The following is a 26,840-nucleotide window of genomic DNA, read 5'->3' as shown; positions in this document are numbered from 1 at the left end:
TTTATTTTCTTATCTTAAAAAAATTGTTATGGTTATCTTCCTTATGTCTCAAACTTTACTGTGTTTTTTTTTTCATTTTTCTCTCTTACTTCAGAATGACAAGATCCCAGAACTTGAATGATGTCTTCCCTCTCTCTGAGGACTATTCTGGATCAGGCTCCGGCTCTGGAGCAGGATCTGGCAGTGGCTCTGGAAATGGCTTCCTAACAGACATCGAGCAGGAATACCAACCAGTAGATGAAAATGATGCTTTTTATTACAAGTTTAGGTCTAGGGAGAGAAATCTGCCCTCAGACAACCAGGACTTGGGTCAAGATGGACCAGAAGAGAATTTTAATATATAAAAGAGAAGGTCTCCTACCTTGATGCCAGGCAATGTATTCAGTATATTTTGTGTACCATGGTTAAAAGATTAATTTTGGGACAAAAAGTTTTATAGAAATTTTAAAACACCTGAAAAAGTTTAAGTTTTATCACTTTTTTTTTTCTCATGAATTCTAAAAGCTTCCGTTATCTATCCTATTGTCCTGGAAAACACCTATGTTTCCTTTGTATCACATTCAACCAACATCACTATGAACTAACTAGACTCTTCATGTCTATAAAATTGCTTTAAAGAATAAATTACACTGTTTTTAAAAAATTCAGTTTGAGAAGCAAATTGACAGGCAGGAGTTTATACTGAAGTCTTCAGGAAGCTGATGCTGATTGTGAATTATAGATATACCCCTTTTGTTATGAAAAAACCCAGATGAAACACACAGTGAATTTAGAGTGGGCATCTGACATGTTTTACAGTGTGAAGTGTATTGTTCTAATGTTACCATTGATGTGTTTGCAGAGCTAGTGGACATCCTTTGTTTAGAAGTATAATTGCTGTTACAATTAGAAACTTAAGACCCAAATTAAAGCACATTGTGCTCTCAGGACCTCACACCACTCTCCCTTTTCTCCTGGATATCTGTGTATTTTCAAATGTTCCTCTATTAAAGCAGAAGTATAATCAAAGGGTTAAGCTGTTTGGGATCTCTTGTTGTAAACTCATGAAATAATTATTTTTGTTCAGATGTTTCTAGAAGTCTTATCAACAAAATGTCTGTAAAATTATTTTACAGTGAGAGCAAATTTTCTAACTAGAATCAAATCCTATTAACCAGCAGATAAAGAAAGCAATCATGCTGCAGCCAGAGGGTTATTCTCATCCAAGCACTTCTTCTCGAAGGCTGTTCCCATCTCTCTTCCTCTTGGTTCTGAAAAGCTTGTCAGCATCGTTGTCATGGATCCTGTTCTGTATTGTCTAGATCCCCTCTTCACAATTGAGGACTTACTCAAATTAATCTCTGCTGAAGAGAGCCACCTTGTCCAAGCTCATACCTCTTTCTCAGGGCAGCCTGCACCCAGCGACTGGTTGATGTGGGTGTATGAATGCTAGGCCCCTCCCTGAACTTGGAGCAACTCAGAAGGGCCATCACAGATTCAGAGCTCCTGGAGGGGTCAACTGAGGCTTTGTTGGCACTGCTATGCAGCTCAATGTCTTTCTTTACATAGTTTTGCTTCCTTCCTTTCCCCTCACAGGTGACTATCCTGAGAGTGCTCCCTTAGAAACTTTCTGCATGCTAGTTTTCATCTCAGAGTTTGCTCCATGGAGAACCCAACTTGGGACAGTTGGAGCCAGGACAGGTAGAAATCAGACGCTAAAATGCGATTTGCGAGCTAGATCACCTGCTTCCTGGCTGGCAAAGAGGACCCCATCCCTGGCAGTAGATGCAGCACAGGCACAGGATAGCATTGCAGTTGTTAAAACTTACATTGATGACAAACTGAGATGGTGTGCAGAGGAAGAAAGTACACCAGGGTGCAATGTATCAGGCATTTGAGAAATATGGAGAAGTAGTAATTATAAAGACAATGATATTGGATGGCTACTGCTGGAGGCAATTAATGGTTTTAAAAGAGACAGTGAAAGGCCGAGGATGATTAATTAAAAGGTAAATGTGAAAACCAATGGGCCTCTTTGGTAGCATGCTAAGAAAGTCTCTTCTGTAGTGGAAGGGTGGAAAAAGCTGAGGCCCAGGCCCAGGATGCAATCCTAAGAGTAGCAGAGTTCAGGGGCTGGCCCGTGGCTTAGTGGTTAAGTACGTGTGCTCCGCTACTGGCGGCCCCGGGTTCGGATCCCGGGCGCGCACCGACGCACCGCTTCTCCGGCCATGCTGAGGCCGTGTCCCACATACAGCAACTAGAAGGACGTGCAGCTATGACATACAACTATCTACTGGGGCTTTGGGGGAAAAAATAAATAAATAAAGTTAAAAAAAAAATAGCAGAGTTCAAGAATGTTAAATTGTCAACCTAGCCAAGTCTGTTATGCAAAGTTAGGGCCCTGATTGGGAAAAAGTAGGACCCTGAGAGATGAGGACATCTGGGTTGATACTTTCAGGTCTTAAATCCCCAGACAGTCTTGAACTCTCTGAACCTATAGTAAAGGCCCACTCCTTAAGAACTAATGCTTTCCTTTGGCTTGAAGGCCTCCTAAGAGGCCTTAAGAGGCCAGGTAGCAGTGCTCAGCCATCAAAAGCCAGATGGTGCAATTATCATAATGAACAGCAAGGTCAGAATGGAATCCAGGGGAACCTAATGGGCAAAGAGTTATGGAGATGGCATCTCTAGAGGTAAGATAGTTGGTAAGAGTTTTGCACCCATTTCCAATGTGTTGTGGGGAGTTTCCCCACACCAACCAGCAAGTCTCCGACACCAGCTGGGTGTCCTCCAATTCAACTCCATTCTGACACTAGCTACCTAGAGACAGCATCAGATTCCACAGCTTAAGGGCTCAGTCCCACAAGGCTGCCCTCCACTCCAGATGTCAATCACAAGCCCAGGTTGTTACCTGTGCTTCTGACCCACTGGCTACATGTTGGAGGTTCTAATGTCCCCCTCCTTGGGTTCGACTAATTTGCTAGAGCTTCTCACAGAACTCAGAATAACATTTTACTTACTAGATCACTGGTTTCTTATAAAAGGGTATAACTTCAGCCAGATGAAGAGACACATAGGGCAAGGTCCTGAACAAAAGAGCTTCTATCCTCATAGAATTTAGGGCCTGTCATGGTGGCACATGGACGGTTCTGTTTCCTCAACCTGGAAGCTTTCCAAACCCCATTCCTTTGGGAATTTTATGGAGGCTTCATTACATAGACAGGATTGATTAAATCACTGGCCATTGGTGACTGAACTCTTCTCCAGCCCGTCTCCCCTCCCTGGAGGTCAGGGGGTGGGATTGCAAGTTCCAACCCTCTAATCACACGCTTGGCTCCACTGGCAAACATCCTTAGGTGTGGTCCCAAAGTCATTCATTAACATAACAAAAGACACCTGTATGGCTTTCATCTCAGGAAATTCCAAGGGTTTTAGGAGCTCTATGCCAGAAACAACGAACGAAGACCAAATACATATGTTCCTTATTATAATTTTTGTTTGTTTGTTTGTTTTTTGTTTTTCCCCCAAAGCCCCAGCAGATAGTTGTATGTCATAGCTGCACATCCTTCTAGTTGCTGTATGTGGGACACGGCCTCAGCATGGCCGGAGAAGCGGTGTGTCGGTGCACGCCCGGGATCCGAACCCGGGGCCGCCAGCAGCGGAGCGCGCGCACCCAACCACCAAGCCACGGGGCCGGCCCTATGTTCCTTATTATAAATCACAATATTGCACAATATGACAGTTGGCAGCCAACAAAGGTATTGCTCAATCTATTCAATCAGAAAAATCAAGAATGAATGATCAGGAGACTTAGGGCAGTTGCCTCAAGAAAAAAGTATTAGCCCTTTGACCAGTTTCCTTACCTGAGCCAGTTTTCAGACCTGGAATCCACTGACTAAGAGAGAGGTTAGAGCTTTTGGAATAAGGACCCTGCACCATCATGGCAAGTATATGCAGCACCGATTCCTCCAATGCTTAACCAAAGGGCCTAACGGACATTTGCTCAGGTACCATATCCTGGGGAAAGGAGAATATTCAAACATTTCAAGGACAGTCAGTCACAGGGTCTGATTGACTTTGATACACAGAGACCCAAAACACCGTCATGGCCTCCTTGTTAGTGGAGCATTTGGTGGTCAGGTAATAAATGGAATCTTGACCCAGGTCTGGCTCATGGTGGTCATTTTTCCAGACTCCAAATGTGTAATTAGAATGGATGTACTTGGTAGTTAGCACAAACCCCACATTGGTTTCTTGATCTGTGTGATAGGAACTATTGTAATGGGGAAGACCAAGTGAAAACTTCTATTGCTACCACCCCCATCTGCCAATAAATCAAAAACATTTCATCCTGGGGGAATGTCAGAGATTAGTAGTACCTTTAAAAATCTGAAGAATGTAGGGATGCTGGTCCCCAATGTATCTCTATCTAATTCACCAGTCTGGGTCTTGCAAAAACCAGAATGGATCCTGGATGGTGACAGGGGACTATCACAAATTCCACCAAGTAGTAGTTCCAATTGCAGCAGCTATGCCAGATATAGTACTTTTGCTAAAGCAGAATTACACAGCTTCAGGTATGAGTAGGCAGGCACTGAGATGGCAAATGCTTTCTTTTCCATCTCTATCAAAAAAGAGGATCAGAAACAGTTTATGTTCTTTTGGAACAGATAACAGTATACATTTACAGTCTTTTCCCAAGGCTATGTTAACTCTTCTACTCTCTGTCGTAATGCAATCTGAAGAGACCTGGACTGGCTGGACATCTCACAGAATATCACAGTGGTCCACTGTATTGATGGATCATGAACCTGTGACCAGACCCCCATGTCATGCACCATTGATGCACTGATATCTCTCCCTCAGCTCACATCTGTGGCCACATAGTGGGGGTTGGTGGTGGTGTTCTCTATGGCTAACTGACAGAGTAGGAATAAGATCAAGCTTGGTTCACAGATGAATTGGCCTGGTATGTGGGTGCAAGTCAAAAATGGATGGCAGCTGCACTACCATCCAGGAGTGTCCAATCAGGAGTGTCCTTGAAAACATCTGTGAGAGGAAATCCTCCCAATTGGCAGAGCTTCAGGTGGTGTACCTGGTCATTTACTCTGTGTGGAAAGAGAAGTAGCCCAAGGTTACAATATATATAGTTTCATGGGTAGTGATGAATGTTTTGGTCAGTTGGTCAGGGGCCTAAAATAGAAAGATTGGAAGATTGGGGACTAAGAAGTCTGGGGTAAAGACATGTGAATGGACTGACGAGAGAAGATACAAAGTGTGAAAATCTTCGTATCAAATGACAATACCCATCAGAACGCATCTATCACAGAAGAGGCACTAAACAACAACGTAGACAAAATGACTTGAGCAGATGTCAGTCGGCCTCTGTCATGGGCCACCCTAATGCTGGCACGATGAACTCATGGAGGAGTAGCCAAAATGGCAGGGATGGAGGCTATGCCTGGGCTCTCACTGATGCCAAGACTGATCTAGCTACTGATGTTGCCAAATGTCCCATATGCTAGCAACATTGCTGAGCCACTGATATGGCACCATCTTTCAAGGAGACCTTGGTGGCAAGGTGACTATATTAGGCCCCTTCCACCCTGGAGGGGCCAAAGATTTGTTGTAACAGGCGTATACATGTATTCTAGGTATGGATTTGCCTTTCCTACCCATGGGGCCTCTAGGAGCATCAATACCTAAGGGCTTACATAATGTTTGATCCACCAACATGATTCTGTATATAACATTACATCAGACCAAAGGACCCACTTTACAGCAAGGAGATTCAGCAGTGGCACACGATCATGAGACCTACTGGTTCTATCACACATCACATCTTCTGGATGCTACCAACATGACAGAATGATGGAAGGGCCTGTTGAAGGCACAGCTAAGATACCAGCTTGGATATGATATACTGAGGTTGGGACACCAACTTCCAGGATGTGGTATGCATGCTAAATCAGTAACTTCTATACTGTGCTGTGTCCTTAATACGCAGAATACATGGTTCTAGGAAGCAAAGAGTGGAAGTAGGATAGGACACCCTTAACATCAAACCTACTTACGAAATTTTTGCTTCCTATTCCTGTAACTCTATGTTCTGCAGATTTAGATGTTAGAGTTCCCTAGGGGAAACGTTTCCACCAGGGGACACAGTAAGAATCCTATTGAACTTTAAGCGATGGCCATCATCATTCAGGCATTTTAAGCTCTTTGTGCCAAGGGATGAGGGGTCAAGAAGAAGAATTCACCATCTAGGTGGGGGTAATGGACCTGATCATTAGGATGAGGGAGGGCTGCTGCTGCTACACAGTGGGGACAGGGAGGACTATCTTTGACATGCAGGTGATTTACTGAAGCTTCTCTTAGTAATTCCTTACCCAGTTTTGATGGATAAATTCAGCAGCCAGGCCTGAGAAGGGCATGGTAACCAGGGGCTCAGATCCTCATGGTTGAAGGTCTGGGTCAATACTCCAACTAAGCCTCTAGACCAGTAGTGGTGTTAGCCAAGGATGAGAAAAATCTAAATTGATAACAAAGGAGGAATTTGGTGGCTATCAAGTGTAGTCTTTATACCAGCTGCAGTTCATTCCACTGATCTGCCCTTCATAAGTTTTCCCCAGGAAAAGAGCCCTCAAGTGTCCTGAAGGAACTGCTCCCAGAATTTATATGAAACAAATGGATTTGAGTGGCACAGGGGTGGACTGTTATGGATGCTGTGCTGTTCTGTTTTGCCCAGATTTCCCCTTCAGAACTGGAGGGCTTATTCCCCCAGCCACTGGGAAGGTTGGCTGATAGCTACAAGTTTTTGGATGAAGAGAGCCACATCATCCAAGAGCATGCTCTCCTCCCTGGACAGCTCACAGCCAAAGACTCATCACTGTCGGGGTATAGAGGCTCAGACTTCACACTCCACTTGGGACTACTCTGAAGGGACATCCCAGCTTCAGAATTCTTTATGGGGTCAGGTGAAGCTTTGTTGTGATTCCATTGCAGCTCAATTTATACCTGTCTAATCCTACTACTTCCGATCCTGCACAGGTGTTGATCCTAAGAACATTCCCTGATAAGCTTCCTCTATGAACCTGCTTCTCATAGAACCCAACTCATAGGAATTATCTTTATAACATTTTACTTCTGGTGACAGTTGTTAAGTTATACCCTGATCTTTCCATTAATAAATCTATCTGTGATTATTTAACAGGAACTTTATATTTATGCCCAGTAGGGTGTTACTGTCATGAGACCTGTTTTTTGGCTCCCATAGCCATGATAATATAGCAGAGAGAGTAAGGTAAGTTTTAGAAAATATACGTATTGCTTTGTGTTTTCTAGTTAAGCACTAGGTTTTACACATTTGAAGAAGGTGTAGATAGTTTAGATTGATTTTTATAAAAAAATGACACTTTTATTTTAAATGTAGAATATGTCTATCTTTGGAGAGGTCATTAGACTGATAAAAAAGATTATGAGGTTTAGAATTGCAAAGTCCTGGCTTAAATACCAATTTCACTCTTTATTAGCTTTGTAACTCAGGGCAAGTTAATTTTTCTAAGCTTGTCTAGGGAGGGCAATGTTGTGAAGGGGTTAATTGTGTGGCCTCTGGAGCCAGATCACCTGGGTTCAAAGCTCTGTCACTTACCAGATAGGTAACCTTAGATAAGTTACTTAACCTCTGTGTTCCTCAGTTTCCTCCTCTTTAAAATGAAGATAATGATAGTGCCTGCCTTACAGGTTTGTTGAGAAGATTAAATAAATTAATGTATGTAAACTACTTGGAACAATGTCCTTGAGCGAGTGATCAATAAACATGGGCTATTATCATTATCTGTACTATAGGTTAACAACATTTGCCTCCAAGGTTATGGTGAAAATTAAATGAGGCAATGTGTGAGATATGATTAGCTCAGTCCTTGGCACATAGTAAGCCCCTAAAAAACTATAGTCATGAAATGTGTGTTATAGCTACTTTGTAAGATTATTTAATTAATTTATTTTTGCTGAGGAAGATTCATCCTGAGCTAACATCCATTGCCAATTTTCCTCTTTTTTTTTTTTGCTTGAGGAAGACTAGCCCTGAGCTAACATCTGTGCCAATCTTCCTCTATTTTGTATGTGGGTTGCCACCACAGCATGGCTGATGAGTGGTGCAGGTCCACACCTGGATCCGAACCTGCAAACCTGGACTGCCAAAGCAGAGCGTGCCAAACTTAACCACTAGGCCATGGGGCTGGCCTCATGTAAGATTATTTTAAAGATGCCATCTATGTGCCAGGTACTGCACTAGGTGCTGGGGATACAGAGGAAAACAAAGACACACCAGACAGCCTTTGTCCTTGAGCTTAGAGTCTAACAGACTGAACAAGAGTGAATGTAACATGTTAGTCTTGCCCAGCACAAAGGAAGGTAGATAGATGGAAGTCAATATTCTCAGGCACAGAGGGGAAATAGTATATAACCCGTGTAGGTCCTTTATAATTCTTACTCTTTTTAACTTTTGGGTTCTATTTGTCAATCAGTCATTTACCATAATTTTTTTATAGGGGGAGGAGTTGAGGTTTCGTCCAAATTGTACTTTTGAGTAACTCTCTAATTCACAGTCACTTTTTCTCATACAATCAACAAAAACCTACTAAGGACCAACTCAGCAGGAATAAACAGTTAAGACTACTCACAATATAGTGGGGGAAAGATAAATAACTGTAGTACATTTTACATTATAGATTTTTTTTTCAAATCTGTAATAATTATAAACAAAATGCTAAGGTAGCAAAGGGAAGGAAATGATTGATTTTGCAGAAGCTTTTTGTCTCCATTCCCTCAGCATGTAGTCGGTTTTACCATTCGATTCACTGCTTAAAATAGTAATACAATTGATCTTTCAGAACTCTATTTGTCTTCTTAGGTTTATAGTAAACCAGGGTTTCTCAGCCTTGGCATTATTCACATTTTGGACAGGATATTTCTTTGTTGTAGGGGCTATCCTATGCATTGTAGGATGTTTAGTAGCATTTCTGATCTTAGTAGCACTCCCCCAGACCTGACACTCAAAAATGTCTCCAGACATTGTGAAATGCCCATTGGGGAGAAATATCCTCCCCTCTTGAGAACCACTGCACTAAACTAATGATTATTTTTTGACTAAAGTCTTATCAGTTATGTTCCCACCTTGTAATGGAATAGTATTATTTATCATTTATCATTGGTCCCTAGGAACCAGGAACTTTACAACACAATCATTCAGCTACTTTATATGTAATTTGTTACAGAGAAAAATTACATGAGTGATTTATGTACAAATCTACATATTTAGATATTTATATGTTGATTACTAGATGTTTTCTTTCTTTCTCTTCACAGGGACAAAATGCTAATAAAATGGGATTTTCAGAGAACAAGAGCTCTTGGAAATTAAAAATATAACAGTGTCTATTAGTTACCTATTGCTGGGTAATAAATTACCTCAAAATTTAGTGGCTTAAAACAACAATAAACATTTACTGTTTAACGGTTTCTGTGGATCAGAAATTTGGGAGTAGATTATCTAGGTGATTCTGGTTGGAGAGGTCTCTTATGAGATTGCAGTTAGGATGTTAGCTGGGGCTGCAGTCATCCGAAGACTTGACTGGGGTGAGAGGATCAGCTTTCCAAGATGGCTCACTCATATGGCTGGCAAGTTAGTCCTAGCTGTTCACAGGAGGCCTCAGTTCCTCACTATGTGGGCCTCTCCACTGGGCTACATGACATGGCTGCTGATTTCTCTCAGAGTGAGTGATCCAAGAGAGAGCAAATCAGAAGCAGCCTTGGAAGTCACACACCATCACTTCCACCTTATTTTTTTGGTCACATAGACCAAACTTGATAGAATTCGAGAAGAGACTACATAGAGGTATGCATCATTGGGGGCCACCTTAGAAGCTCGATACTGCAATACAGTAATAAAAAAATTATAAGGGTTTGAACATAAAATTGGGGGAAATCACCTACAAAAGGGAACAAAAAGACAGATAGATGGAAAATAGGAAAGAAAAAGTAAGAAAATGACACTGTTAATCCAAGAAGCCCAATATATGACTAACAGAAGATCCAAGAGGGGAGGAAAGAAAAGAGATGGGAGGAAATTATCGAATAAATTCAGCAAGGTTGCAAGATACAAAGTCAATATAAAAAATCATACACACACACACACACACACACAAGCATTGGATGATTGGAAAATGAAATTTAAAAATCTCATTTACAATAGTGTCAAAATAAATGCTAAGGGATAAATTTAACAAAAGATGTATAAGACCTCTACACTGAAAACTATAAAACATTACTGAGAGAAATTAAAGAAGACCTAAATAAATAGAGAAATATACCATGTTCATGGATTGGAAAGCTCAATATTGTTAAGATGTCAATTTTCCCCAAATTGAGCTATACGTTCAATTCAATTCCAATAAAAATTACAGCAGCTTTTTTCTTTTTTGTAGAAGTGGATCAACAATTCAAAAATTTATGTGGAAATACAAAGAACTTAGAACAACCAAAACATTCTTGAAAAAGAACTAAGTTGGAGTAACTACACTTCCTTACTTCAAGCCTTATATAAAGCTATAGTAATCAAGACAATGTGGTATTGCATAAAGATAGACAAATAGATCAATGAAACAGAATAAAAAGTCCAGAAATATATCCATAATTATATAGACAATAGATCTTTTACAAAGGCACCAAAGCAATTTAATGGAAAAAGGAAAGTATTTTCAACAAATGATGCTGGAACTATGTGGACACAAATAAGCCTTCAAATCCTACAGTACGTTATTTGCAAAATTTGATTTGAAATAGACCACATAGCTAAATGTAAAAGCCAAAATTCTCAGGTCATCCAAAAACATTATTAAGAAAATAAATAGGCAAGCTATAGACTGGGAGAAAATATTTGCAATTAATATATCTGATATAGGGCTGGCCCCGTGGCTTAGCGGTTAAGCACGTGTGCTCCGCTGCTAGCGGCCCGGGTTCGGATCCCGGGCGCACACCGACGCACCGCGTCTCTGGCCATGCTGAGGCCGCGTCCCACATACAGCAACTAGAAGGATGTGCAGCTATGACATACAACTATCTACTGGGGCTTTAGGGGGAAAAATAAATAAATAAATAAAATTATAAAAAAAAAAAAGAAAATTTTATAAAAAAAAAATATATATATATATCTGATATAGGACTTGTATCCAAAATATTTAATAAACTATAACTCAATAATAAGAAGACAAACCTCCCAGTAAAAGCTTGGCAAAAGTCTTGACAGACACTCACAAAGGGAGGTATGTTAATGTCCCATAAGTACATGAAAAAGTGCTTGACATCATAAATCACCAGGGAAAAGCAAGTTAAAACCACAGTGAGATAACCACACCCCCATAACAATGGCTAATATTGAAAACATTGATCATACCAAATATCGGCAAAGATGTATAGATAATAAACTTTAATATATTGCTGATGGGAAGGTAAAACGGCAAACCACTTTAGAAAATTGTGTTAGTTTCTTTTTTTTTTTTTTTAATTCTTTTCCCCCAAAGCCCCAGTAGATAGTTGTATGTCATAGCTGCACATTCTTCTAGTTGCTGTACGTGGGACCCGGCCACCGCCTGGGATCCAAACCCGGGCCGCCAGCAGCGGAGCACGCGCACTTAACTGCTAAGCCACGGGGCCAGCCCTGTGTGTTAGTTTCTTATAAAATTAAACATACACCTGTCCTAGACAGCAATTCCACTTTAGGTGTGTTCACAAAAGGACTTGTACATGAATGTTAATAGCACTTTATTCACAAAACAGATGTCCATTAACGGAAAAAAGATAAATATCCTGTGATCTATTCATACAATGGAATATTACTAAGCAATAAAAAGGGACAGACTGCTGATGCATAGAATAACATGAATGAATTTCAAAATCATTATGCTTAGCGAATGAAGAGAGACACAAAAGAGTATTTACTGTATGATTCCATTACTATGACATTATAGAACACTCAAAGCTAACCAGTATTGAAAAAAATCAGAACTATAGTTTATTCTAGGAGATGAGATTGACTGAGAGGATATAAGAAAGTTTTTTGGGTTGATGGCAGCATTCTATATCTTGATAGAGGTGTGGGTTAAATGAATGTATGCATTTGCCAAAACTGATCAAACTGTACACTTAAGACTTGCACATTTCATTATATGTAAATTATATCAATAAAAAAAGAAAAGGGGAGATAAAACATTAAGTATGGGTACATTTAAGAAAAGAACCGTATATAGTGAAAGAAACATTTGGCATTTACAATGCTAACTCAAAAAAGGAAACAAGAATATTTACCATAATTTCAGGTTCACTGGCTGAAGTTGTTAAGCAGAATATATTCTGTCTGGTCTGGAAGGTTAACAGAAAAAAGTGTTTTTATACTCATTGGCATGCTTTAAATTAGATTTTCATTTTTTCTTTTGGTGTATTTGTATTTGATTCTCTTTCCTTAGCTTTGGCTGTCAGCTCTGCAAACAGCTAGCTGCTCCTTGACACTGTCGCAGTTATCAATATGACTTTTTAGTCTTTATGAATTTGGATAAATGGCTATTTTTCTCTTAACTGGTTCCTGGTAGATAAAGGCTCAAATTATCTTTTCACCTAATACTTTTTTACCTAAACCTGGCACTTTTGCTTATGAAAGTAAACGCTTGCAAGTTAGTCACATTTTCCCACCTCTTTTTTCGCAAAGGGATAAGCATAGTGTTTTGCCTTGGCTGGCAGAACACTATGCTTCTCCCAACCTAGCTTTAACATTCTGGCTTGCCAAATATATAGATAGGTAGATAGATAAATAAATAAATAACTTTCTCAACAGTTCCCTTGGTCCCTTGTCTTTATTATGATAGCACAATTATTGGGTTTTGATTAGTAGAAAAAATACTTAGTATAAATTGGCCTCTAGTGTGACCTTCTTTGCCAGCTCTTATATATACTTGGCTTCATCAGTATTTCTTTGCTGCTACTACTTTTCTTTCATTTATTCTCTCTGATGTGTTGATATTTAAGCCCCCTAGACAAAAGTAGGCAGGACCCAGAATAGCTGTCAAGGTAATAGGCAAATCTTCTAAGTGAAAAAAAGCTATCTTCCTCTTTCATTAACAATGTCTTATTTTATGAAGAGTTGCTTTGTTTTTACTGGTTTCTTCTCAGAGTTCAAATGACAATAGCAGTGTCACTATAGTTATGAATAATACACTAAAACCTAATACACAGCTTTAAAATAGCTTTTAGAAATCACTGGACCCCATCCATCCTGATTCTATCTGACTTATTAAATGTGCTTTCACTATACTCTTATTTACTGACGTCAAGTGGGCAGTCTGATAGAGTTAAAAAGAACTCTGTACTGGGAGTCAGGAAATCAGCATCTACACTAACCAGTTGTATGGTCTTGGCCCTAGTAAAATAAAAGAGTTGGATTAGTTGATCTCCAATTAGATCTATAGCTCTAATTAAAAATTAAAACAGAATATTTATTGTGGGGTTAGAGTTTAGGCATTGCACTTGGTCAGAGAGGTGCAGGATGAAGTTGTAGCTTTTGGTCCCTTCCCAAATCCGGTAGGGAAGACAGATTATATTCAAAGGGAATAAACAGAGTGCTCTGTTGCAATGAGGGTGGAAGAAGAGAGTTCTCCTCAAGGTGGTGAAGAGATACACAGGCAAAATCAGAACATGCTGCTTTAAAATTCTGACCTAACACTCCTGCTGGATCTGGAGTTAAGAGAGAAACATCCATGGATCCCCCTCTACTCAACTGTTCTCTAACTACACGTCACCCTTCCCTTCTGTCCCTGTCATTCATGTTTTAAAGTTCATCTCTATTATTGTTGATGCTCAGGTCAGCATTATAAATGCGAGGCTTTGGCTACACTGTCTTTCCATTTCTGGAAAGAATCAAGCTTTTTCCTAGTTCAGGACCTTTGCACTTGATGTTCTTTCTGCCTGAAATGAATTTCTTCCTTCAGTTCTTTTAATAGGTGACTCACCCTTTCAGATTTCAGTTTAAATGTCACTTTCCTACCTCCCTATCTAAAAATAGCTCTTTTCCACCCATCATGTCATGTTTATTTCTTTTTATTGCTTTCTTTCTAACTGAAAATATTTTATTTAATTACTTTTTATTGACCATTTCCTACACTACAATGTAAGGTCCTTGGGGGCAAGGATCTTATTATTATTATTGTTATTGTTATTATTATTTTTGCTAACTAGCTCTAATCCCCACAGCCTAGAACACTTGGCATTTAGTGAGCACTCAATAAATATATGTTTAATGAATGAATGTTAGGATCCCAGAATCCAAATAACTGGCTCCAGCAAATACTCTCAACTATTTCACAGACTCTTACAAAAAACAATCTAAGAAGGAGAAAACATAAAACATATTCTCTAATTTATCCTTGTTTCCTTCATAGTCAGAGATAAAAGGCTTGTACTTGTTTCATTTCACATTTTATCTTCATTTATAACACACCAGCAGTAATAGAGATGAACGTTAAAACATGTATAAAGATGTTGTCCCAGTCTACCAAATAGGAATTTTACAGGTACACAAAGGAGCACATGTAGGGCTAATCCACAGATCGCTAGTTTTACAGAAATTTCTGCTTTATAAACTTGGTTTAGGATTCTTGCAGCTAAGTTCATGAAGGATATTTTTTTTAAATAATTTTATTTATTTATTTTTGTTCCCCCAAAGCCCCAGTAGATAGTTGCACATCCTTCTAGTTGCCGTATGTGGGAGGCGGCCTCAGCATGGCCGGAGAAGCGGTGCGTTGGTGCGCGCCCAGGATCCGAACCCGAGCCGCCAGCAGCGGAGCACGCGCACTTAACCGCTAAGCAACGGGGCCGGCCCGATGAAGGATATTGATATGCAATTTTCTTTGCTATAACGTCCTTGTCAGATGTTGGTATCAGGGTTATGCTGGCCTCATAAAAGAAGTTGGCAGGTGTTCTCTCTTCCTATATTTTCTTAAAAAGTTCATGTAAAAAGCTTGGTATTATTTCCTCCTTACATTTTGGTAGAACTCACCAGTGAATTCTATGGCCTAAAGGTGTTTTGGGATGCGAAGCTTTTAAATTTTGTATTCAATTTCTTTAACTGATGTCAGACTGTTCACGTTTTCTATTTCCTCTTATGTTCATTTCAGAAAGTTGTGTTTTTAAGGAAGATGTCCATTTCCTCTAGTCAAACTTATTGACATAAAAATTGTTAATATATTCCCCTATTATCCTTTTGATGTCTGTAGAATCTGAAATGTCCTCTTTTTCATTCCTAATAATGTTAATTTGTGTTTTCTCCTTTAGTATTGCTAGAGGCTTATCAATTCTAAAGAACCAACTTTTGGATTTCTTAATCTTCTCTATTGCTTGTCTATTTTCTATTCCCTTGACTTCTGTTCTTTGTTTTCTTTCTACTCTCTTAAAGTGTAATTTGTATCTTTTTATTGTAGTAAAAAACATAATATAAAATTTACCATCTTGACCATTTTTAAGGGTACAGTTAAGTAGTGTTAAGTATATTCACGTTGTTGTGAAACAGATCTCTAGAACTTTTTCACCTTGCAAATCTGAAACTCAACACCCATTAAAAAGCCCTCCCTTTTCCTCCTCCCCCTAACCTCTGGTAACCACCATGCTACTCTCTGTTTTGATGAATTTGACTATCTTACATACCTCATATAAGTGGAGTCCTATAGAATTTGCCTTTTTGTTACTGGCTTATTTCCCTTAGCATGATGTCCTTATGGTTTGTCTGTGTTGTAGCATGTGACAGGATTTTCTTCTTTTTTAAGCCCAAATAATATTCCATTCATCTGTCCATGAACATTTGGGTTGCATCTACCTGTTGGCTATTATAAATAAACATGAATGTTCCTATGTGCTATGAACATAGGCATGCAAATATCTCTTTGAGACCCTACTTTTTTGGATACACACCCAGAAGTGGGATTGCTAGATCATACGCTAGTTTTATTCTCAATTTCTTGAAGAACCTCCATACTGTTTTCCATAGGGACTGCACCATTTTGCAATCCCACCAAGAGGGCACAAGGATTCTAATTTCTCCACCTCCTTGCCCATACTTATTTTCAGTTTTTTTTTTTATAGTAACCATCCTAATGGGTGTGAGGTGATATCGTGTGGTTTTGATTTCCATTTCTCTGGTAATTAGTGATGTTGAGCATCTTTTCATATGCTTATTGGACATTTGTATATCATCTTTGAAGAAATGTCTATTCAAGTTCTTTGCCCACGTTTAATCAGGTTATTTGATTTTTTGTTATTGAGTTGTAGGAGTTCTTCATATATTCCGAATATTAAGAATATTCGTTATTGGGTTGTAGGAGTTCTTTATGTAGTTTAGATATCTTATCAGATATATGGTTTGCAAATATTTTCTTCCATTCCATATGTTGCCTTTTCACTCTGTTGTGTCCTTTGATGCACAAAAGTTTTTAAGTTTGAATGTAGTTCCATTGGTCTATTTTTGCTTTTGTTGCCTGTTCTTTTGATGTCATGGCCAAGAAATCATTACCAAGTCCAATGTTGTTGGATACTCTTCTAGGAGTTTCATATTTTTAGGTCTTATGTTTAGGTCTTTACTCCATTTTGAGTTAATTTTTGTATATGGTGTAAGGTAATGGTCAAACTTCATGCTTTTGCAAGTGGATATCCAGTTTTCCCAACACCATTTGTGGAAGAGACTCTCCTTCCCACTGAGTCACCAGGGCAACTTTGTCAAGGTCCTTTGACCATATATGCAAAGGCTTTTTATTTTTTTAATAGACTTTATTTTTTACAGCAGTTTTAGGTTCACAGCAAAATTGAGCAGAAAGTACAGAGTTCCCATATACCCTCTGCTCCTCTCTACTTGGTATATGCTCTTTTTAGCTTCCTGATGTGAACTTAGATTGCTGATTTTAAACCTTTCTTCTTTTCAAATACATGCATTTAAAGCTACAGATCTCCCTCCCAACACTACTTCAGCTATATCCCATAAACCCCGTTATGTAGTATTTTCATTACCTTTTAGATCAAATATTTTAAAATTTCCACTGATGTTTTCTTTGACATAGCAGTTGAGAATATGTTGCTTAGTTTCCAAATACTGGTGGATTCTCTGGCCATCTTTCCGTTATTTCTAGTTTAATTCTGCTGTGCCTAGGGACCATACTGTAATTTCAAGCCTCTTACACTTGGAACTTGCTTCACAGCCCTGCCTCACAAACTTGATTTTGTTTTGTTGTGATGGGATAATTATGGTGTGTTCAGAATGTCATTTCTTTTCTGCTTTGGATATGTGTAGAGAGCACTGTGGTGCTTCAACACTGTTTTGAAACCCTAGAGCAGTATTCCACCCATCTGGAGGTCCTCTAGGCTTACACTACAGTGATTAGGATGCGGTTGAAGCCAGGGTACTCTTCTGCCGCAGCATCAGAAGGCTTTTCCCCCTCTCGGAATGGCTGGGCGGTGCAACTGATCTGTGAGCCCTCTACAGCTGGGTGGAGAGTTCATGAGCTAGCCGCGTACTTTACCAAGCAACGGACGTAGCACCCTAACATTTTTTCTATTGGTCGTTTCTTCAGAGACGACAAAGCTAACAAGTTCTCAAAAACCCAGACTCTCTCAGAAAGAGAGGGAGCTGGGAAGAGTTAGAGAAAGGTGGAAGAATGCCTCATCCTGGATTAAGAGAGCACGTCTTTTGCGAGGCCTAAGGAAGCAGGGCCTCGGCTAAGAGCTCCCCTTCGCCTCCGCAGCCCAGTGACCCACCTGCGGAGAGCGCCTCCCCAACGAACCCTTCCTTTCTTCCATCTTTCCCAGCTACTCCAACTTGCAAGGCGTAGAGGAAACGGGTGTGGCAAAAAGGCCAGTCAACCAACCGCCGGTCACGTGACGGAAGAGACGGCGAGGAGGACCTCGGGCGCCTACGTCCGCCCAGGCCCCTCCCACTCACGTCATCTCAGTGGCCCCGCCTCCTCCACCGTAGGGTGGAGCTCGACGCCCCGCCTCCAAACGGCCTACCCTCGGAGGGCAAGGCTGGCCTGTAGGGCGGGGCGAGAGGCCGGAGGGGGCCGGTGCAGGGGGAAGGGAGGAGAGGAAGGGAGGGGTCACGTGCAGCCCGCGGCCCGGGGTCACGTGACGGGGCGCCGGGGCGGAGGGAGCTGGGGCTGGGAGTTCTCCTAAAGGAAGGGGAGTGAACTGGAGGGGACGCGGCGGCGGCGGCGGCGCTGACAATGGTGAGTGCGCGGCGGGCCGCGCCCTCGCCTCCAGCCTTTACGCCGGAGCGCACGGCGGGACGGCCAACGGCGGGCCCGGCGTCGCGGGGAGCTGCTGGAGGGGTCAGGCGAGCAGGGCGGGCAGCCGGGTTAGGCCTGTCTGGCCACCGCGGGGTCGGGGAAGAGCGGGCGGCGCCGCCTCTTCCCGGTCTCGGCGAGGCCTGAGCACCTGCGGGCGGCGGCGCGCTCTCCCGGCCATGTCGGAGCTTCTGCCCGGGTTCCTCGACCGGCTGTGGGGGCCCTGGCTGGGTACTCGGACCCTGCCTCTGTGGGGGCTCGCCGCTGGCTCCCCCTCCAAGGTAGCCAGTCCTTCCGCTGCTCCCGGGCAGCCTCGCTTCCCTTCACTTGGGGTGACCCGGGACTCAGGGGCTTGGTCACTCTCTTCCAGGGTGTTACGAGCTTGATAAACTCCTTGATTTTTCCTTTTTTTATCTGGGTATGATGACTTCCTGCGATTTCCTGACGCCAGTACAGCCTTGACGTTGACACTTGTAGAATAGGAGAAAAAGAAAAGGACGTTGGAATGGGGGACGTCTATAACTCGAAAGACACTAGTTTCGTGCCCGGTGGTTTAAGCATTGGCTCCCATTTTCTTCCCCAAGCCGTTTCTAGAAACTTAACGCTTTGGGATGTTGAAATGGCCTAGGGAGAGAGGAGGGAGGGAAATCAGAGTAACTAGTTAGTGGGAAGCATCAGCGTGGACACGATGGCGTTTAACTTTGTGTTGGCAATGTCGTAAAGGTTGGGTCTCATTTGGCTCTTTTATGGTAGTATTCGTTTATTCGTTTCATTGAGCAAGCATATGTTGAGCGCCTACTGTGTCATTGAGCAAGCATATGTTGAGCGCCTACTGTGTGCTGTCACACCTACCCGCTTTTCTGAAGCTAACTGGTTCAATAAACTGCTTGAAACTTCTGGCTAAAGACCAAGCTAGGTTTATTTAAAAAACGTTACTTTAAATAAGTATATTGTAAAGTCAGAAATCTTGTTGTTTTAATTAAAAAAAAAAAAGAGACATTCATTCTTAGAGCCTTTTTTTCTTTCATTCAACAAATGATTATTTAGGTCTGCCCAGAGGCCGTGAGCAAGACTGAAACAGCCCTTGCTCTCTTGTAGCATACAGTCTAGAGGGAGATAAACGTTTATTTTTGTAATTATTTGTTTAACGTGGAAATTACAGATGTCATAAATACTAAGAAGGAAGTATTGGGAGACCTTGCCTCGTCAGGGAGTTAGGGAAGGCTTCTTTAATTGAATATAATTTGCAAAGAAAACTTAAAAGGCCCTCCTATTTTTTGCTTACGTTTAAAATTATTACTTTTAATAAGCTTTTGAATTATGTTCAAGAGCAATTTATTTTCAAGTTACTTGTGAGACATAAACTAAATTGTAAAGCTTTATAACACTGAAATGGGCACAAATATATGTATGAAGATTTGCTGTTTCATTGCTTGTGTGTGGATGGGCTAAGTGAATACATTTTGAGAGTGTCCCTTCCGCCTCACCTGAGTTGCATTTCTTTATGTCAGCTGGAGTAGTGAAATTTCTTTAGTGAGAGCTAAAAAGTTTGTCTTTTAAAGTATCCACATGTAATTTTGCCAGATGGTAATGCTCAGTATTGAGTTTACAAATGATATGAAAAATCTTAAATTAACTTAAAGTCAGTAATACGAGGTTTAGGCCATGATTCGAAAATGTAAAAACAATTGCTGTGTTTTCATAGTCATATTTATTGCAGTGTAGTTATTTAAACTAAGAGTTTTAACTTGTGTGTTAATTGTCTTATATTGTCTAGTACTGCTTCTGAAACCCTCATATTCTAAATGCTCACTTGAAGATATCTTTTCCAGAAGTACTATGTAGTCTTTGACTTAAAAGATGTCAAACTGCCTTCTGTAATTTCAGCAAAAGTCTGTGTTTTGTAGGCTAACCCTCTTTACAATTTTTATTCCCTTTCCTTCTTCTAGACTTCACAGTCCTGACAATTCTGTATTTTATTTCCTCTTTACATATCAGAAGTATTATAATTTGATTGTGAATAATTAAAAAAGATTTTAATTTTATGACTTTGAAATGACAGAAGATGCACATCTTGAAATAAAAACTTCAAAAGCAAGACTTTGGGTAGAGAATCTTTTTCTTTCAACTCCTTTTAGAAGGGAATCAAAAAAGACAAACTTTTGTCCTCAGATATTTTTTTCTCTCTGTTGTCTACTTGTTAAATGTAAGACATCCACAGTTTTCTGGAGGCTTGTAAGACTAGTTCATTTTTGATGTGCCTTGTGTAAAAAACTGGATGTTAACCCAGGGCTAAATTCTCATGGTGTCATTAACTTGTTAAAGTGCTGTAATGTATTACTCAACCTATTATTATTTTGCATATGCTATTCTAGGCTTTTTTTAATACCTTCTGATCTCTCCCAATCTTAGTGTTTTGATTGTGTTGAAAAGTACGTCTACTTATGAAATACTTCATGCATACAGAAAATAATAGAGGATAATGTAGTTGTTTCCACTAACAGATGAGTAGTGTAGGTCTGTGCCCAGGAACCGAACCCGGGTATTCTGAAGCAAAGTGTGCAGAACTTAACCACTGGGCCACCAGGGCTGGCCCAACATATAGTTTTTATATACTTTCAATGCCTAGGAATTTTTAATTTTTACATATGGTGTCAAAATAAGACTTATTGTTCAATTATAATTATGTTATTGTGAAATTTTATAAGACTCTTAGTCTACTTGACAGAATTTTAATTAGTGGCAATTTTGATTTTGTTTTATTTTTGATTATTTGATCTTTTAATATCAGCTTTCAAATCCCGAGTTCAGCTCTGTGTTAAGTATATGTATGTGGAAAAGAGTTACCATAATATTTCTTTTTATCTGTAAAACAATTTTTATGGTTTTCAGATCTCATTTTTCCTGGAAGCAGCTCTGGGAAGTATTAAGGGGGAATGAGAAAATTGAATTTCATTTTCCTGCTTCTGTTTTATAACTCAAATGAAGCAGTTGTCTTCTACCCTTTCATAATGGCTCCTCCCGCAGCAGTGCCTCCCCGCCACCTTTGCTGGCTCAGTTCTTTGCACATAGTTGATAGTTAGTAAATATCAGCTGACTGATTTTGAGCTGCTATACATTCTCATATCTGTAGCCCTTAGGAGAAAATACACCATTTTGAGCAAGTTTTGAGTTTAAAACTTGGAGTATGAAAACTAACTGGGAAGGGACAGTGCATGTGACCTATCATTGATGATTTTCATTCTCTCTAAGTTCAGAATAATTTTCTGATTAAAATTAGTTTCCTGGTTTAAAATTGAGTTTATTTGTAATGTTGGTAGGAAAGATGAAGACATCTTGTCAAAAGGAAAATTTGCTGTTTGTGTCTTTGAAGTATGTCAAAAATACTAATCTAGCAATGCTTTGAGTTGATTTCTTGAAATTAAAATCCTTTTGTTAATATAGGATTAATAAAACCAAAGCAGCAAGCTCAGAATTGAGGAAAATGCTATCTCTTTTGTTCATAGTATCACCCTGTGACCTACATAGCCTTAGGAGGATCATTAGCTTGAGGACTGTTACCCTGCAAGGGCAGAACTGAGGCAATGCAAGTTCCTTGCTCTAGACTTAGCTGCTGCACTAATGCTGACTTCCTGGGGGAGGGCTAGTCTTACCAAATATTCCAGATTGTAGCTCATTTCTTTTGTGTATTCACTTATTTTTTATTATTAGGACAGTATGTGATTTATTTAAAATTAATTTAACTTTCAACAGGTATTTGCCTTTTACTAAAGGCTACACACTGCCTATAGCTACTGTGTCTTCAGCCATTAGCAAAGAAAAGGTATCTGTCCTGTGGAGTTTACAGTTCACTCAGGGTGTCAGGTACTAAATAAGCACACCAGTTATAATAAATGATGAAGTAAAACTACGTGGTGTTGTGAGACCTAAATTTGGAGAATCCAATTTTGATTAGGAAGTTAGTGAAGGCATCTTTATGGAGATGGGTCAAACTGATACTCAAAGGATGAATGAATGAAGTTAAGATTCTTGGTCTAGGACAAGGAGGAGACTGGCAGATTTCATGAACTTGAATCATTTGAGGCTGGTGTGGTTGGAGAGATGGATAGAGTGAGATATACGTAGGTCACCTTGGGGAATACAGTGTGTGTCTGTTTAAAATGACATGTCATTGAAGTAAACATTAACTAAAGAAAAGTACACAAATAAGTGTTCAGCTTGTGAGTTTTCATAAAGTGAACGTGTATCAAGCACTCAGATAAAAACAAGCAGAACATTACTAACACCCCAGAAGCTCGCTTTGTGCTTTCTTCCAACCAATTCCTGACTTCTAATACAGTACTATAATGTACGTGTTTTTGACTTTTTAATCAATGGAATCATGCAATGTGTATTCTTTTTGTCTCTGGCCTCTTTCACTCAATGTTGTGTTTGTGAGATTCATCCTTGTTGTGTGTAGTGGTATCTCATTCCATTTCCCACTGTATGAATGTAGACTAAAAATTATGTATCCATTCTCTTTTTGATGGATATTTGGACTGTTTCCTATTTGGGGCTATTATGAACGTTCTCATAATTGTCTCCTGGTTCGTGTGTATAAGAGTTTCTGTTTAGGGTAGATACCTAGGAGTGTAATTTGCTGGGTTATGGGATATGTATATCTTTAGCTTTACCAGGTAGGGCCAACTATTTTCTGAAGTAGTTGTTCAAATTTATACTCTCACCAGCCCACTGAAGGATTTTTTAACAGAGAATTATATGATCAGATTTACGTTTTTAAGAGATCACTGTGGTTGTTGTGTAGGGCAAGTAAGAAGGCATGTAGGACGAAAGGATAGAAGACTGTTCTCTGTGTAAATTTTAAAAAAGACTAGCTTTCATTAGTGACAAAAATAATCCACAACTGTATCTGATATTGGAATTGCTAATGGATTCTATATTATTACCAACTAATGTGTTTTGGCATTCATAGGCAATTGATCTTTGTCCCTTATATTTCTGTTACATTCAGGATTTACAGAAAAAGGCTTATACCTTTTCTTTGGAAAAATTCACAGAAATTTAATTAGTCTCGTCCATTAGAGCCAGTTTTATTCCAAGGGCTTACACAATGTAACACATCCTGTTCAGACCTATATAGAAGTAGATTTACAGTAAGTAGTACATTGTAATAATTCATTTGGATTGTATGAGTTTTGCTATAATGAAAGAACCTCATAGAAGTATAACTAAAGGTAACTTCAAATCCAGATGTTAAGAATTAATTTTTTAGATTTCTGGTATATGTTAGTATTTGATTATTTATAATGGTTATCTATGGAAATGATTGAAATTACAGCATGTTTAAATTTGTTTAGTTTTCTTTTTGTCTTTTTATTATTGTGGTAAAAACTATATAACATGAATTTATCTTAAGTTTTTAAGTGTATAGTACAGAATTAACTATGTGCATATTGTACTAAATTTATTTAGTTTTGATGTAAAATTTGATGTAAGTTTCCTTGTGAACTCACAGATTTGCAGTCTGTTTAACTGTAGGTCATAGGTAATTAAATTTGAATTACAAAATGTAATGAGTGACAAAACATGATAATTGTGTGCATTTTCTTTTTATTTCAGAGTTTTCTTGGAGGCTTTTTTGGTCCCATTTGTGAAATTGATGTTGTCCTTAATGATGGGGAAACCAGGAAAATGGCGGAAATGAAAACTGAAGATGGCAAAGTAGAAAAACATTATCTTTTCTATGATGGAGAATCTGTTTCAGGAAAGGTAAATCTTTTGTTTGGGAGAATTACCTAGTCGTAGGATATTAGAATTAGTCATCAAAGTGCTCTGTGCTGTTTATAAAATTGAATGATTTTATTAGAGATGGAAATTTTTTTCACAGAAGGTCAGCTAAAATCCTTGATTCATTAGAACATTTACAGGAAAGATTCTTAAACTGGAAGAGTTACAGGGACAGAGTCTAAAGTAAATTGCATACAAAATTTTGTGTTTGTGACTATGTGCATCTGTTTAACTTCAGTTTCTCCAGTGGGGCTGCAAGTCACTCAAAGTTTGTTTCTCCTTTAACGTAAAGTTGAGTTATAGATATTGGGGATAATTCTTGAGTATACCTTTCTAAAAGTTTCTTTCTTATTCTTTGTAGCTTCTCTCTCTGTACTACTACCATTGTGTCTATTGATCTCATTTCTTGGTACTCTGTAGAGGACTTAAGTACATTTGGAATGTGTCTATGCATGATGAGATGCGTTTATGATACCTTCTGTAAGATTTCACTTTTTCCCCTTTTTCTTTTCAAATGATGTATAAGATTGTTTTTATACCTTAGGGAATATGACCAATATTCATTAGTCTCTGATACTGAGGAATGGTAATATCATAGACAAAATCAAGCCATAAAACATTTGAAATAATTTTTTTAATAGAAAATATTAGTTTTTCTCCCCTGTTTGTTAAACTAATATATACACATGGGAGAAAGTTTGGGAAATAGGATAATTATCTATGGTCCCATCATATGGAAATCATTCACTGTTAAAATTTGGGTATGTTTCCTCCTAGTATCTCTGCATTAATTAATATTTACATAAGTAGTATATTAAGCATATTTTTTCCCTATTATTGGATATTTAGTTTCTATTTTTCAGGTGGCTTGTAGTATATCACCATATCTTTGGTGATACAGGCATCTATATACATATATTTTTCTCCAGATTTCTATAGGATAAGATTATTTCCTTAGAATGAATTCCTGGAAGTGAGTTGCTGGACCCAAAGACATGAATATTTGAAGGGTGTTAATACATTTTAAACTGGGAAATTTGCATCAATTCACATGTCCACTTATAATGGCTTGTTATACCCAAGGTAGCATTTTTAATCTTTGCTATTTTGATGGGCAGAAATGATATTATTCTTATAATTAACATTTCTTTGGTTACTAGATAGGTTGAACTTACGTTTATTAACCATTTTACTGCATTGTCTACTCTGGTGCTTTGCCAGATTCTTCTCTTGCCGTCTTAGTGTTGTTTCTGAAATAAAGTTTTTGGTTTTCAACTTTTCTTTCCTGGTAGTCTTCCTTTAAAAAGATGGAGAGAAACAGAAGCGCCCTCTCTCTTTAGAGAGCAGACAAAATCATCAAAAGGATGGACCATGTCAAATGAAAGAAGAGTAAAGGAAGTAGCGTTTGGTTAGTGGAAAAAGAAGACTTGTGGAAAAAGAAGACTTGTTAATGTGGTGGGGTTGCAGTGGGTAGGGACACCAATCTAGTCTTCTTTCTAGGGAGAGATTGAACCTGCGAGCATCTCAGATATTTAGTTTATAGATATGACAAGTAAGTAAATAGCTCTCCAGCGAGGTTATAAGCTTTTTAAGATCAGGGGATCAGAGTATGCTGCTGTGTTCTCCATAAGTGCATCATAGTATTGTTTATATAATAGGCTCTCACCAAATATTTATTTGGTTGGTTTATTTACTGTTTTTAAGTCTAGTAGGGAACATTCCCTGCCTGGCTTAAGGTAATTTTATGTCATCTGGGCCAATTAGGAGTTCATGGCTGATGTTTAAGGGATAAAGAAGAGGGGAATCTTTAAGGAAATAAAGGTACTTCAATGTGCTTTTTTAAAAATAGCTGGCATTCTGGCCCGGTGGCGTAGTGGTTAAGTTCGCGAGTTCCACTTCGGCAGCCCAGGGATCGCAGGTTCGGATCCTGGGCACGGACCTACTCACTGCTCATCAAGCCATGCTAAGGCAGTACCCCACATAGAAGAGCTACAACTCTACAACTATGATATACAACTAGGTACTGGGTCTTTGGGGAGAAAAAAAAAGAAAGAGGAAAATTGGCAACAGATGTTAGCGTAGGACCAATATTCCTCAAAAAGAAAATAGCTGGCGTTCAAATTACATTTTTGGAATTGCTAGAGATTGTATGTAGTCCTAATCAATAACTATAGAGTACATTTAAATAAATGATAAATCTCTTATAGGTAAATATTTTCTGTTGCTCAAAAGATAATCTGGAATCTGTTTATTGACCTGATATTTTTTTCATTTTTAACCTTTTTATTGTAAAATAAAACACATATAGAAAACCACACAAAACAAAAATAAATTATTATAGGGCATATTTTCTTGTAATCACCATTCAAGTCAAGAAGGAGAACTTTGCCAGCCACCCCATATGTCCCATCCCAATCACAGCCCCTTCCCCTCAAAAGTAACCGCTATGCTGACTTTTATAACAAACTTCCTTGTGTTCCTTAATTGTTTAGTCTTGCTCCATTAAAAAAAAATTTACATGGCTTTTAAATCTCTTTTAATCTCAGGTTGCCTCTTCATGCCTTTCTTCTTTTAATTTATCTGTTGAAGAACCTGGGCCATTTGAACTGTCGAGTTCTCTGTGATTGCGTATTCATGATACAGTTATTGCCTGTAAATTGCCAGCAGGATCTAGAGGCTTGATCAGACTGAAGTTCTGTTCTTTTG

The 26,840-nt window shown here is 39.1% G+C and overlaps 2 protein-coding genes and 1 long non-coding RNA gene across 7 annotated transcripts in view; 2 read left to right on the top strand and 1 right to left on the bottom strand.

The window, feature by feature from the left end:
* SRGN (serglycin) overlaps nucleotides 1–1,008 on the top strand; it is a 29,860-nt gene extending 28,852 nt beyond the window's left edge. For all 3 annotated transcript variants that reach the window (XM_058543301.1, XM_058543300.1, XM_058543299.1), the window contains exon 4: nucleotides 95–1,008. In XM_058543301.1, coding sequence (XP_058399284.1) covers nucleotides 95–344 — 250 coding nt within the window. In that variant the 3' untranslated portion in view covers nucleotides 345–1,008. The remainder of the gene's footprint in view (nucleotides 1–94) is intronic.
* Nucleotides 1,009–1,126: 118 nt separating this feature from the next.
* Nucleotides 1,127–17,945, bottom strand: LOC131407152 (uncharacterized). 2 transcript variants are annotated; one of them, XR_009220452.1, is made up of 3 exons: nucleotides 17,824–17,945; nucleotides 12,343–12,396; nucleotides 1,127–3,416 (listed from the first exon to the last, which is right to left on the bottom strand). It is a non-coding gene; the product is annotated as an uncharacterized LOC131407152 (long non-coding RNA). The 2 variants fall into 2 exon arrangements; XR_009220451.1 differs by lacking the exon at nucleotides 1,127–3,416 and having other exon boundaries at nucleotides 11,174–12,396.
* Nucleotides 17,946–18,205: 260 nt separating this feature from the next.
* The window catches only part of VPS26A (VPS26 retromer complex component A), a 30,477-nt gene continuing 21,842 nt past the window's right edge, over nucleotides 18,206–26,840 (top strand). Inside the window, exons 1-2 of one of the 2 annotated variants that reach the window (XM_058543297.1) lie at nucleotides 18,206–18,290; nucleotides 23,967–24,116. In XM_058543297.1, coding sequence (XP_058399280.1) covers nucleotides 18,288–18,290; nucleotides 23,967–24,116 — 153 coding nt within the window. In that variant the 5' untranslated portion in view covers nucleotides 18,206–18,287. Of the gene's footprint in view, nucleotides 18,291–18,511; nucleotides 18,629–23,966; nucleotides 24,117–26,840 lie in introns of those variants that run through there. The other variant, XM_058543296.1, reaches the window with a different exon arrangement.

This window comes from Diceros bicornis, chromosome 6 (assembly GCF_020826845.1).
Source record: "Diceros bicornis minor isolate mBicDic1 chromosome 6, mDicBic1.mat.cur, whole genome shotgun sequence".
Classification (NCBI taxonomy): domain Eukaryota; kingdom Metazoa; phylum Chordata; class Mammalia; order Perissodactyla; family Rhinocerotidae; genus Diceros; species Diceros bicornis.
Note: the sequence above shows the minus strand (reverse complement) of the source record. Positions and strands in the feature narration are given on the sequence as shown.